Here is a 14,178-nt window from a genome sequence, read left to right as displayed (position 1 = left end):
GTTGGGGGGGAAATGGATTTAACCCACCCCGCCCCCCTCGCATGGTCTAAGGCTGAGTTTAGGCACCGTGATGGTAGCATCAGTATGTTGTTGTTCAGTTGTATCAGGGTATCTTAGTTGAGTAAAATGAACCTACATACAGCTTTACTGTGTTTTAATGCCTGCTTACAGCTGATCGAGCTTCAATGGTCTATCGTCTCAACCTCAGCCTTTTTCTCATGCTCTGTTTAAAATTGAAATAAAGATTGATTCAGTACCAGATCAAACTAAGCCTGCAGAGTTTATTTAGTTGACATTGTTTATCTCTGCCACAGTGTTTTGGACATCTGGATCCCCCAGCCGTTTCATGCTGAGGTGCCGGCTGACTGGTGGGACAGTGAAGCTGACAAATCCCTGCTCATCGGCGTCTTCAAACACGGTAGCTTTTTTTCACGTTGCCTATACACACAGATCCACACCCTCCAACATGGCAGCCATGAGACTCTCAGATAACATGTCAGCACCTACAGACAAACTCCTGCTGCATCCAGGCACAGTGAGCATCACAGAAGCACACACGCGCATGCACGCACACAAACAAACACTACTGTCGAAAGTATTCGTCCCTCCCACTTCTGCTGCCACCAGTTGACTGGTGTTGCTATAGTGATAGCTGTACGCAGCTGGCCGGCTTGGTGTGCTGTTGGGAGTGTGATTGATGGCTACTTTCGCTACTGACTCTGTGTGTGTGTGTGTGTGTGTGTGTGTGTGTGTGTGTGTGCGCGCGTCTGCATGCTCTGTCTTAGTCTAGTTTTAGAGTTTCAATAAGAAAACCTCAGTTAACTGTGGAACTGGTTGTTTAGTGCATCATTAATTGACCAGTGGGCCAATGTTAGGTGCAGACTGCGTGTGTGAGTGTCAGAGACTGACGGGGAAGAGTTAAGCGTGTGTGCACGTTGTGGATGGAGACCCTCATTCATATTAATTTGGCATAATTCTCATAATTTTTCCATCATTGCCACCTTCTATGATTCAATTAGGACACTCACACACAGGAATACAAAAGGGCTCACCCGTAGTTAATCATAATCCTCATTCACTCAGGAGGGCCTTCGGGGGGGGGGGATATAAAACACACACAGGTTTGTATGCAGACACAGATTGTGCCACACAAGACAATGTTACACATATGCACAGAAAGAGTGATAGCCTATAAAGACCCCAATGATTAAGTTTGGCTGCGGGCACAGAGGTGTGTGTGTGACAGAGATTGGGAACAATGTGTGACATCTCTCCTAATTGAAATGTGGTGGAAAGAGAAGGAATAAGGGATAAGCGAAGAGGTGGTGCGGTTGTTACTGCAAGCCTCCTCTTCATGCTCCTCCCTCCCTCCCTCCCACCCTCCACCCCACTCTTCTGTATTTTCCTCTCATTCCTTCCATTTTTCTCACCCGTCTTTCTCTCTCCTTCCTGATGTGTCTCGGTAGGATCTGCACATTCTAATCTGTTCTGCCTGAACGCTCCTAACGGACAAACACGCACAGTTTCTCACACTCACTAGCTCACTTTCACAGACTCCACGACACACACACACACACACACACACACACACACACACACACTCTTCTCTCCTTTTCCTTTCCATCCCTCCTTGCTCCCCCCCCCCCCCCCCCCCCCGTTTCCCCCTCTGACACAAATGAGCACCTGCAGGCTCACTTGGATAAGCACACACACACGGGCAGAACATGGGCAAGTGTACGCACTCAGAAACATGCACACACGGACACACAGACTGTCTTGTCAGCAGCTGGCTCCTGGGGTCTGCCCTTCTGCTGCTGTTTTTGTCTATTCCTTCATTTAATATGAAGTGTGTGTGGGGGGCATTCTGCCTGTTTAGTATTGAGCTAGAAAGCACAACTTCTCTCTCACCCACCCTTGTAGGAGTTTGCCCGTAGCTGGGTGTGTCTTGAAGGGAAAACCTTTTAGTTATTCTTTTCCAGTTTTGACTATTCTAATCTCTATCCTCCCACACCTGCAGGCGTCGATTTCTGGTGTCTGTATTTCTCATGCCTTTCTCTTCCTCTTCAGGCTATGAGAAGTACAACTCAATGCGTGCTGACCCCGCCCTGTGTTTCTTGGAGCGAGTGGGCATGCCAGACGCCAAAGCCATTGCTGCTGAGCAGAGGGGCTCTGACATGATGGCAGATGGTGTTGAGGGGTAAGAAAGCAGGCTTCACTGACCAGCAGCTCTTTACTCTCCTGTCCTTGTAGTATTGTCTGTTTTAGTCCCCATCTCTGTGTTTCATTAGTCACATTGTAATGCCCTTTGAAGTTTGTCCAATTTCCCACTCTGTTGTAACACTTAAGCTTCTTCAAGTGGTGCTCAGAACTCCTGCACGGCCTGGAATGATCTGATTTAAAGTGACAAAGGAATGAATCCGTCTTCCAGAAGGTGAATTTCTAAGTTTTCCCTGTGACTTTCAACAGTGAGGATGAGGATCCCGAATACAAGCCGCTGCGGATGCCCTTTAAAGACGACATGGATGACTTCACCAACTCTCCACTTGATGACAAAGATGAGGGTGTAGAGGGAGAGAATGAAGGTAAACTCCATACAGACAAAGAGGGGAAGGGGTGAAAGGTGGCTTTAACGCACCTACTGATTAATTTAGTAGGTTCCCATCAGTTTATCGCAGGGGTGATTCTAGGATCAGAGCTTTGGGGGTGCTGAGCACCCAGAGAGCTGCCCATCCAGGCAAGGTAAACTTTACTCGTCACAATGAGACTTCTTCCCCATCTCTGTCAGTCCCTGCATCCTTAAATGTCTCCAGTTGTCCCGAGTTCCCTCTGACTGTCTCCTTGATGCATTTAAACCCCTGTTCCTCCCTGTTCTCATCGTCTGTTGTCTTCATCTCCATTATCAGTCATCATAATTTTACCCTCTAGTTAGTACCTTGGGTTCAATATCGGCACGTATGACAAAATAACCAGTTTCTCTCATTACATTTCAAACAGGACAGTGGTAACAACAGCAGGCTACGGACAATGTTACGTTTTAGATTTTAAATAGGCTGTATACATTTCAATGGGAGCAACAGGACGGTCAAATGTCGCTGATTTTACTACAGAGCAGGACGAATTGTAGGGTAGCAAACATAGTCGGGAAACACGTTTTCAACACAGCAGGTTACCTGGTGTAATGTTTTTCAGCTAAAAAGAAACATGGTCTGACTCCTACCTAACTATATAAAGAGTAACTGAAGGTTAAATGCAGCTAATATGTCCTGTTTTAAGGCAGGCACGTACACCTCCGCTCCGCTGCGTCTCAGCCACTATCGCTCTGGCAGCAAGAGCGCTAGAGCCAGAGCAGGGGAGAGGCAAGCTGGAACAAACTATTTTGGGAGGGAGGAGGGGTTATCTATACTTTTGTTGTTAAAATGTTCCATCTCAATTCAGTACTGTATGCTTTTTTATACTTTTTAGTAGTGTGTCCCAAAAACGGCAAATATTGTCAAAAAAAGTAAGAAATCTTTGGGGGTGCTTTGATTAATTTTGCTGAAGCACCCCCAAAAATGGGCTAAAATCGCTCCTGGTTTATCGTAAGATCAGTTGACTTAAACCCTGTGGATCGTTTAATGGCGTTAATCTTCTTCCTCTTACCTTTTCACACATAAAAGCAGGTTGAAAAACCTAAAAAAATGCTTCTTTTTTTCTAATGAATTAATGTCCAGAAAGATCGGAGGCGAGCAAAAATTGTTACTGTCCAAAAGTAGTTTTTGACAAAGTGCTGACTGACTGAAACCATTTGTCATGTGGTTTAATTACAAAAAATGAATTTTCAAATGAAGCCGTATTTTATTGGAATAATCTATATTATTGTAGGGTTTTCACCTTACAGTCTAAAGTGCCTTGAGGGAACTGTTGGTGCTATTTAAATAAAACTGAACTGACTTGAATTCTCATGTGTCTTATGAGCGTTGAAGCACCACCTCAATTCATCCTCTGTGTTTTAATTCCCCCTCATTTAACTCGACTTCATTCTGATTTGCTGCCTCTCCGGAGTAAAACGTTGCTGATATCACACATCCAAAAGTAGAAAAAAAAACGAGTGCATAGCAGACTGAAGCCTGAGCTTTTGGCTCACAGGGATTACTTGTACAAACTTTAACCATGTTCATTGAGACAGAATATTTATGACTGCAAAAAAAAGATATAAAGCACAGTGAGCTGCCATTACTGACTATTTATGGTACGCTTTGCCAGAAGCAGCACAGTATAGAACAACTATTCAGACGCTGAGATCATTTCTTCTCTCCGGTAGCAAAATCAGATGAAAACAGTCAGAGGGCTCCTGCTTCCAATGAGCGCCTCTACTGGCCAGCAGCCTCAGCTCTGACAGCTCGTCTGCGCCGCCTCATCACCGCCTACCAGCGCTCCAACCGGAGAGAGCAGCTTCGCCAGGAGGCACTCAACCGACCTGATGGCCGGCGACGAAGACGCAGGGAGTTCCTGCCTTCAGTTGGTATGGTTACTGAAACGGGAGGAGCAGCACCTTACATCCAAGATGGCGCAGGGATGTTCATGGCAGAAGGAAGCCCATATTTGGCTAAAGGAAGTGCTTATTTTGTCAAAGGTGGACAGTTTATGCCAGAGGCATCTCCAGTGTTGAACGCCAGCTCCCTGGTGTCTGAGGGAGCAATGTACTACAAGGAAAGAAGACAGAGGTAGCGTTTCATTTATTAGCAAGTTATTATTTATTGAATGCTTCTATGTTTAAAGAGACAGTGACTCCCTAACAACAGCCCCCAGTAATTTTCTTTACATTTCTTTTTCAGATGGACGCGTCGTGAAGAGGCCGACTTCTATCGCGTTGTTTCAACCTTTGGAGTCGTTTTTGATACCAAACGTCAGAAATTTGATTGGACGCAGTTCAGAGCCTTTGCTCGACTGGACAAGAAAACAGACGAGAGTTTGGAGAAGTACTACTATTCATTCATCGCCATGTGTAAACGGGTCTGCAGAATGCAAGTCAAGACTGAAACAGGTAAGGTGGACTTATGGACACGTTTCTTGAGATTGTTTAAACTTGAGTGATGTTTATTTTCCTAATTCTTGTTTGCCTTATTTGTCGTCAGAACTTCCAGACCCGACTCTGATCATTGACCCCATAACAGAGGAGCGTGCCTCTCGGACCCTCTACCGCATCGAGCTTCTCCGCCGCATCCGAGAGCAGGTCCTCCCTCACCCTCAGCTCTCTGAACGCCTCAAGCTCTGTCAGCCTTCCCCAGACCTTCCAGAGTGGTGGGAGTGTGGCCGCCACGACCGGGACCTCCTCCTGGGTGCTTCGAAACATGGTGTGAGCCGCACAGATTATCACATCTTGAACGACCCAACCTTGGCCTTCCTGGAGGCCCACCAACGCTTTACCAGCCAGCGAGGAGCCAACGTTAGCATAGGAGCCTCATTAGAGATCACCAAAGCTGGGATGGGAGGGGCAGAAAGTACCTCTGCTCCGCTCCTAACCCCTGCGGAACTGGCAAGTGCCACAGCTGCTGCCAAAATTGCTGTCAATGCAACAAAAGAGGAGGAGGTGGAAGAGAAGGCTGTAAAGATGGAGGACGAGAAAGCAGAAATGGTGGTCGAAATGGAGGAAGGGGATGCCAACAACATTCCGTGTGCTAAAATTGAAACTCCCGATGAACAGAAGGAACATGAGGGAGAGATCAGAGAAGATAAAGATGAGACCGCTGCATCACAAAGTAAGGAGATCAAGAAAGAAGAAGAGGTCCAGCCAAAGGCAGAAAACGAAGAGGAAGAAGTGCACAAAGAAGAGCAAAGTGGTGAAGAAGAGAAGCTAACCAATGACCAGGACAAAGACCTGACAGAAGAGAAAAACGGCAGACTCGGTGACCAGAAGGACACACTCGCTGAACTCCAACACTCCTCTCCTAAAGTGCAACCAGCTCAAAAGACTGCAGAGGAGGAAGATGGAGAAGAAAAGGAGAACCCAGAGTCTCCTAAATCTCCAAAGTCTGCTGACACAGAGAAAAGCCCAGAGGAGGAAGAGGAGGAGAGGCTAGATGAAGATGACAAATCGGAGAAGTCTTCTCAGGCTGAAGGTATGAGTGAAGGCCGAGTTAGTGATCTGAGCAGGGATAATGTTGAACCATGAGTTCTTCGCCTCATCTCTGATAAAACAAATCTAACTGTAGCTTGCACAAATTTCTCTCATTTCACTTTTGTGTGTTATGACCCTTTTGCTACTGACTTTATTTGCCCTGGTTGTCAGTCACTGTTATTGCTGGGCCTACACTCGGTCACAGGCTCATTAAAACCCTGACGAGTCATGAGGGGAAACACCAGAAATAGGCCCGAGTTCCAGGGGCGAGAGGAAAAAATGAGTTTAGCTCCCTCGATAACAATTCAGAATGTCTTTTTAATTAAGGCTTGTAGCATGACTTTCCTTCTCTCGACACAGTGAGTGCTGCGTCAGAGCAGAAGAACTTTGACGAGGAGAGCATCGCATCTCTGAGCACCTCGGCCCGGGATGAAACCAGAGACGGCTTCTGCCCCGACGACCTGCCTGAAACCTCTGCATTGCAGGCTTTACAGGACCGAGCCTTTGGCTTCTCATTCTGGCCTAAGGTGAGTCTCAAATACTAGCCAGCGGCTACAAACAACGGAGGCTGGAATTACAATATAGTAATTTCTCACATGTTAAAGTGAACAGATTATTCGACTACAGCAGCTTTTCCTGACTCACATTTTACGATCCAGTTTAACTTTCTGCTCCAAGTTTTTAAAGCAGACCCTTTTCTGATTGGCCACTCCTTGGCATATTAGGCATATCTATACCCATGACGTCACATACCCAGTCTCCTTTAATTTCAGGAATTTCGATTTCTAAAGCAGTAATTCTGTCAGCACATGAATCACATCATGCACACAACACAGTAGCTCTGCTTTCTTTCTTTGCTTGGCTTGGCTGTTCCTATGCAGTCACAGTACTTAAACTCAACCCTTTGTATAAACATTCCACATTAAGTCTGAACTGTTAAGATTTGTCAAAAAAAAATTTTAATGTGTCTCCTCTTTTTTTTTTTTTTTTTTTTTTCTATTTATATATATATTACTTTTTTTTTTTTCATCATTAATCTTCCCATAATGAACTGAACTGTCCTCCAACTGAAACTGGACCTTGTAAAAACCTACAACTTAAAGTTTGAGGAATTCTTTATGCTATGTACTGATAGTTTTTAGGCCAAGAAATAATCAGAACCAGCCCTACATGAACTGCTTACCAGAAGGAGGATTATGCCTTTTGATCTACTGCAAGGCTTTTAATATGAAACATCTGTGCGGGAAGTGTTTACTTGACAGTAGCTCAGCAGCAATTGTAAAAACAGCGAGTGATTGGAAAGAATTACAGAAGAGAGAGAGTTTTCTGTTAGATTGATTTTTCCCCAAAATGTGCTGAAATATACTTTAGAAAACTGAAACATAGTCTGATTCTCAAGCAAAACCGTGGTTCTGAGAGATTTACAGTACGCAGGAAATGAAGCTGACAAAGGAACTGACAGAATGATCCATCACCTCACCCGGTTCTCTCTTCCACTCAGGATCGAGTGATGATCAACAGGATGGATAACATCTGCGAGGCCGTCCTGAAGGGCAAGTGGCCTGTCAACAGACGCCACGTATTCGACTTCCCTGGCAACCTCCTGCCAGGGCACGGCTCCTCAGCAACAACAGCGGCTGCAGCCATGGCGACCGAGAGCCCGCTCCAGAGGCGGAGCCTGGCTGAGCTGACAATGGCCGGCATCCATACACCATTTAGTGGGAGTGAAGATAAAACACTATCACCTCAGGTTCATGTGAGTGTTTGCACACATGTACACTAAACAAGTTCAACAAATGACGTTACCCATTAATAGTATTCTCAGTTTACCATCATCATGTTTTTGGAAATGACGACACTGTGCCGAGCTCATATGTGAAATGCAGTTTTGGAACAGAAGGAGGACTGAGTGCTGACCTATTATTGCAGGAGGAGACTCTGAGCCTGACGGTGCCTCGACAGAGAAGGAGGAGGAGGAAAAAGATTGAGATTGAGGCAGAGAGGGCAGCCAAGAGACGTAACCTGATGGAAATGGTGGCACAGCTGAGAGAGAGCCATGCTGCTGCCGAGTCCCAGAGCCAGGCTATAGACCTCACCAAGGTGCTCACTAACACGTTCAGTCTAGTTACTAGCTCTTAACGATTGAGTCTTACTGTTGTTAAACTAAATCACTTCAGTTTTGGCGGGCTACACAGTTGAGCTCAGTCAGCAGTCTTAGCACATCAGCTTGTCTCAGTTCCAGCCTACATCAGCTGATGAAGTCAGCAGCATTTCCTCTAATGTGTATGATGTTACACGCCTGCTGTATTTGGCCTCTTTAGCTTTTGTGTGCTACTACAGAGCCATAAAAATTACTTCAGAAGGAATGCCAGTCCTATTTTAACTGAACTGGTCCTGACAGAATTACAGATTTTGTATTAATGTTTAAAGTGTAAAAGTTGATGCATTACAACTGATCTGATCTGATCTTCAGGGTATGCCCCATCACCACAAGGCCTCTCCCTCACTGACCAGCTTCTCCAGTGCCCTGGTGACAAACTCCTCCCTCAAGGCGCAGATGGATTTGCTTCAGCAAGGCCCAGCGACTGGACACAGAGCCAACGGTTCGCTGGAGGCTGACCTGCCTGTCATTAAGAGGAGGCGTGGCCGCAGGAAAAATGTGGAGGGTTTGGAGCTGCTGTTCATGGGCAACAGACGAACAGAAGGGGTATGTAGGAGGGCAAATGTGGTCATTTGTGTCATGCACACAGATGTGATCCTTGTACAGATTGTCAAGGTAATCTTTCCTTCTGCGTCATTTTTTCAGGATCATGCGGATGGGCCAAAGGTCTCAGGTGTGGAGGGGCTTCAGGATGCTTCACGTGTCCACAAACCCCGCAATGTCTCTGAGCAGAGCCCCAGTGCAAGATCTCTCGCCTCAGGCAATCTGGAGGAAGAAGAGACGGCGGTTTCCAACAAAGAGCTCGGCGAATGGCTGAGGCAGCACCCAACGTACACCATGGATATGCCTGGCTTCACACCAGTAAGTCCTCTTGTTTTTTCTGCATTTTTATTTGATAATTACTGTGGATTAAAGCTCAAGCGAGATTATCACTTGATGGCTGTTGTGCTGCGACTTGTGGACGCGTTTCTTAAATGTGCCCTGTGTTGTTTTCTTTGTGTTACAGAAGAATGAGGACTTGCTGCTGTCTCCGTTCTCTAAGCCTAAGCAGAAGCGCCATCGTTGTCGAAACCCCAACAAGATAGACATCAACACACTGACGGGGGATGAGAGAGTGCCTGTGGTCAACAGAAGGAATGGACGCAAGGTAAGCTAACACTGCCGCACTATCACTGCCTCTCCAAGATCGTCTCTTTGTTTCAGAAAAATGACATTTTCAACACCAACCTCACTTCATTTTCCTGTTTTCTAGATGGGCGGAGCCATGGCTCCTCCAATGAAAGAGCTTCCCAGGTGGTTGCTGGAGAACCCAGAGTTTTCGATTGCTCCTGATTGGACAGATATTGTCAAACAGTCGGTGAGTAACGAAGGCACAACCTACACTTGGTGATAATGTAGTTAACTGAAGTTTTTACTTTAAAAAAAATCCCTGTCTACACAGGGTTTCCTCCCTGAAGCGATGTTTGACCGCCTTCTGACCGGCCCTGTAGTCAGAGAGGAGGGCGTCCGCCGTCGGGGGCGTCGCCCCAAATCTGAGATCGCCAAGGCAGCTGCTGCTGCGCAGGCAGCTGCTGCAGCTCAGGCTGCACAGGCTTCACTGGCCACGGCTGCTTCATCAGCAGGTACGAACCAACCAACCGTCTGGCATGTGGATCAGGCAGGAGTGTGTCTCAGTAGACTGTGTGTTTGAACCCTCACTTACTGTATGTGTCTGTGTCTGCAGGAGGCATCAACCCTTTGCTGTTGAACAGTCTGTTTGGAGGGATGGACCTGTCTTCTCTCCAGAGCCTTCAGTCTCTCCAGTTGGCTGCAGGTCTGATGGCCTTCCCTCCTCCCACAGACCCCAAACAGGCCGCTGCCAATGCCGCCGCCGCTTCCATGCTGCCTCTCATGCTGCCCGGCATGGGAGGCCTTCCCAACATGGCCACCGCCCTACCCAACATGTTCAGCCTCGGCGGGCTCTTTGGTGGTAACCTGGCAACAGCCACAGCCGCTGCCCCAGCTCCACCCAACTCCACAGCCACCACCACAGCAGGCAAAACGAACGGAACAGCCGAAGGAGAGGGAGGAGACTGTGGCGAAACGGCAACAACAAAGAGGAAGAGGGAGGGAGAGGAGAGAGACGAAGCAGAAAACCGCAATGAGGCGGGAGAGGACGAGGAGGCAGCTGAGGGAAACGATGAAGGAGTGAAGAAGGCAAAGAGGAAGAAGATGGAGAAAGAGGATGGGGCAGAGAAAACTGAGGCATCCCTCAGCGAAGACGCCGTGGCGCCTCAGATCCCAGCTGCCGATTCATCAGCAGAGGCAACCATCAACGGTGACGCTGCCACCCTGCTGGCTGCGGCTGGCATGTCTGCTAACACCCTGGCATTCAACCCCTTTCTTCTCTCCACCATGGCCCCTGGTCTCCTCTACCCGTCTATGTTCCTACCTCCAGGCCTTGGAGGGCTCAGCCTACCGGGCTTCCCCACCGCCTCCAACCTTGCTGAACTACAGAATGCAATGGCTGGAGCGCTGGGGGGCAGTGCTGGGACTCCAAATGTCCTAAGAGACCAAGAGAAGGAGGACAAGAAGGCAGATCTGAAAGCGGCAGCAGAAGAGGAGGAAGAAGAGGAAGAGGATGAAGAGGGAGGAGGAGAGAGTGACTTAGCTGAGGAGAAGGAGGGGGAGATGAGAAGTGAGGCTGATTATTCAGCTTTAGAGGATGGAGGGATGGGCGAGGAGGAGGAAGAGGCGGCGGCAGAGGAAGCAGCAGCATCTTCACAGAAGGACAAGAGTGACTGAACTAAAATACAAAACTGACTGGCCTTGGACATTTCTTCACCTCCTCCACCCACCACGTTTACACGCCTCCACCAGAAATATCCAAACTATTATAAATTCTTTTTTTTTTTTTCTTTGCATTGTTGTTGATGATTTACTTTCACTTTGTTGTTTTTTTGGCCAGTTATATTTCCTATGCGTCAGAGAGAACGAGGTTTGTGCGTGTTAAGTTAAATCTTTCTGATCGATAGTGTAGTCAGGGAAAATCCTCACAGCCGCTCGCCGAGTGCTCGGCTGCTCTTCAAAGACTGTTTCTTTTTGTTTGGTTGGCCTGTGTGCGCACACTGTGAACGGTGCACCCACGCTTCCCTCCCACAATCCCTCAAACAAGACTTCACAAGGGTTCCAGTAGTACTACTATTATTATTATTATTATTATTATTATTGTTATTATTATTATTGCTGCTTTCAGCTCTCAAATGTCTTTTTTTCTTTGCCTCCTTTTTTCCTTTGTTTTTTCGTCTGGACTGTTTTGTTGTTGTCGGCAGCATCTCATCAAAACGAGAAGCATCCCCTGCCAACACTTTTTCCAGCGTTTAAGGGGTGTACTGCGAAGTTGGAAGAGCCTAAAGCCAGAAACTACACTGTTTTAGGAAGTCTGACACAGAATATTCAGTCAGTGAGATTCTTTTAATTATTTTGCATTGGTGTCAAAACCTTAATGCAGATTTATCATGTTTAAATTGATTGGTTTGAGGTTTATCATCTCTAATGTGTAGCCATCACCTGAGTGGTAGAATAACTACTTAACTGACTGTACATTAAGACGGATCACATTTTTGATCACTCACACAGCCTTAAGCAGAAAGGGTCATGGAAGAGTTGAACCGTCTCATTCAGGGTTTGAGGTTGCTTTGCAGTGCACCCCCGTGAGCTCAAAAGAAAAGGAAAACAGCATTACAGCTAACCCGACTGTCTGTCTGACAAAGCTGCTGCAAAAGGAATTGTGGGTAATGGAGTTGAGCTGTTCTGAGTAAGAACAGATTTTAAGTTCTCACATATCAGACCAGGTAGATGTGGAGGAGGAAACAAAACCAGACTGGCCTAAAGGAAGAAGAAGGAAAAAAGAAAAAAGCTCAGTCTCACACACTGACTTCCACAACACACACATCCAACACGTACTTGATCATTAGCTGCACACGCTCTTTCAGGTGTCCACCACTACACACTCACACTAACCCCTTTCTCTGTCATGTGACTGTTTCTGGGAGGACTGTTTCTCTTTGAGTGTACGTGTGTGTGCTTGTGTGCACACTGAACCAATACTGTTAAACCCAGTCCCACACTGAATACCAGTCTCCGGTCTTTCCATTGCCACATCTCAAAACCTTCCTCCCGCTTCAAGGCGCCTGGTTTTGGCTCAGGGGGTGACGAGCGGGCTGGGTCTGACACCAATCAGGTTTTCTGATTGGTCCACTTCGAGCTGCTTAATCCAGGCGTCCTCATTTGGGAGGCTTCTGTAAATGGATTTTAGAGAAGTGGTCTACAACGGGATGCGATGCTTCAGGTTTATTCTTTAAAGGGGGGCAGCATGTTATAAATGCTTTGTTTTTGTTCTCTTCACCTCCTCCCAGTAGTTCCAGGCCAAGTGCTGCTCCCTGGCGACCTTCACTTTAAAGACTGTTGCTTTAGTCACACACTGACACCAGGCCTGGCCAACGCAGGACTGAGACACATTTTTCAGCAGAGTTGGAAAATTGCATTTTCTATATGAAGTTCAACTCTTCTCACTGAGTATGTTTGAAATACTTGAAAAAGCGCAAGCGGTGCTTGATTTTCCGTTCCCCCCCTGAGGCCAGTTCAAGTGTCTGATATGAATCAAGTGCTGCGAGTGGTTCAGATATTTGAGTACATTCAAAGACACACACTGTGGCCAGGTCTTGTTTTTTTTTTTGTTTTTTTTTATTATTATTATTAAACATTTGCTCTCACAGCCAGCCCAGCAGATGCAGAGAGAGGGAAGTGGGTTAGAGGTGAGGGGAACACCTTCCCCATCAAAGATCCCCGTTCTCCTCTCTAACGCTGAGACAGCAATAACCAAGGCAGCTTTTGAATGTTCCAGCATCACTCTCCCAACACACACACACACACACTATAAATAACCACAAGTGTCGTATGAATAGAAAAACAAAACTAAAACTGTAAATGATGACAAATAAGTACTGCAATCAATTTTGTCTCACGCTGTTCCTGTTGATGCACTGGTGTTAAAGAGTTAAAATAATCAGGTACCTTTATTACTTAGCTACTTTTCTTGAAAAAAGGACTTTTTGTTACTTTTAGCCAGCAAGCTGAAGAGCATTACCTCAATTCTTATCTAGCCTTGAAGTTTACAGACATACCATGTAAATGTTTTTTCCTCTTTTTTTTTTTTTTAAATGTTTTTTTTTTTTTTTTTTTTTTTTGGTGTGTGTCTTTTGTTTTTTGTTTTTATTTCTTTTGTTTTTTGAGACATCATGTATGATGAATTGTAGCTATGATGCTTTTAATAAAAGTGAATCATGATATTCGCCTAGGAAACCAATCCTCAGCCTGTGTCTCATCATTTGCCTCCCTGCACTTGAATAAATGTTCAGGGTTTTTTTTTTTTTTTTTTTTTTTTGTTTCTTTCTTTTCTTTTTCTTTTTTCTGTCTTTTATAAGAGCTTGTGTGAAGAAACTAATCTCTGGGAGTCATTACAGGAAGTTTTGTTTTTCCTTTACAAATGTTAAAAGCTATAGTGTTGACCTTTGAGTAAAATTAAAGTTGGTACCAAAAAAGGGCCTCACTTATAAAAAGTTAGACATGTTTTTGTTTTTTGAGGACTTAAATGAAAGCTGAAGGGACCAAAATATAAGATTAAAGTTTGTGGGGTTTCTTGGTTTTTTAAATGGGACTCTTGTGAACACGCCACCAGACTGAGGACCTGTCCAGGGTGTGCCTGGCCCGACAGCTGGTGTAGGCTCCAGTCCAGTGACCACGGATTGGTTAAATGTAAGAAGATGGATGTGAAAGCCACTATAGTAGACTCACAGAAAATTAGCGCTTTAATAAAAGTCCTGATTTCTAGCACATAAAGTTGAATCTAAAGTAGAATTCCCTTTGCAAAACTGATTGA

General features: G+C 45.8%; 1 protein-coding gene across 3 annotated transcripts in view; it reads left to right on the top strand.

The window, feature by feature from the left end:
- Positions 1-13,605, top strand: part of chd7 (chromodomain helicase DNA binding protein 7) — a 72,411-nt gene extending 58,806 nt beyond the window's left edge. For 2 of the 3 annotated variants that reach the window (XM_085255927.1, XM_085255928.1), the window contains exons 27-41: positions 315-418; positions 2,068-2,197; positions 2,467-2,582; positions 4,301-4,703; positions 4,815-5,023; positions 5,115-6,098; positions 6,458-6,624; positions 7,599-7,853; positions 8,027-8,197; positions 8,571-8,804; positions 8,904-9,119; positions 9,265-9,405; positions 9,511-9,615; positions 9,700-9,880; positions 9,982-13,605. In XM_085255927.1, the coding sequence (XP_085112053.1) occupies positions 315-418; positions 2,068-2,197; positions 2,467-2,582; positions 4,301-4,703; positions 4,815-5,023; positions 5,115-6,098; positions 6,458-6,624; positions 7,599-7,853; positions 8,027-8,197; positions 8,571-8,804; positions 8,904-9,119; positions 9,265-9,405; positions 9,511-9,615; positions 9,700-9,880; positions 9,982-11,042 (4,477 nt within the window). In that variant the 3' untranslated portion in view covers positions 11,043-13,605. The remainder of the gene's footprint in view (positions 1-314; positions 419-2,067; positions 2,198-2,466; positions 2,583-4,300; positions 4,704-4,814; positions 5,024-5,114; positions 6,099-6,457; positions 6,625-7,598; positions 7,854-8,026; positions 8,198-8,570; positions 8,805-8,903; positions 9,120-9,264; positions 9,406-9,510; positions 9,616-9,699; positions 9,881-9,981) is intronic. The other variant, XM_085255929.1, reaches the window with a different exon arrangement.
- The last annotated feature ends 573 nt before the right edge of the window (positions 13,606-14,178 follow it).

This window comes from Mchenga conophoros, linkage group LG18, assembly GCF_057382185.1.
Source record: "Mchenga conophoros isolate Kocher_MC1m ecotype Shallow Benthic linkage group LG18, M_conophoros_male_GT1.1, whole genome shotgun sequence".
NCBI lineage: Eukaryota > Metazoa > Chordata > Actinopteri > Cichliformes > Cichlidae > Mchenga > Mchenga conophoros.
The sequence above is the reverse complement of the archived record's forward strand: the minus strand, read 5'-3'. Positions and strand labels throughout refer to the sequence as shown.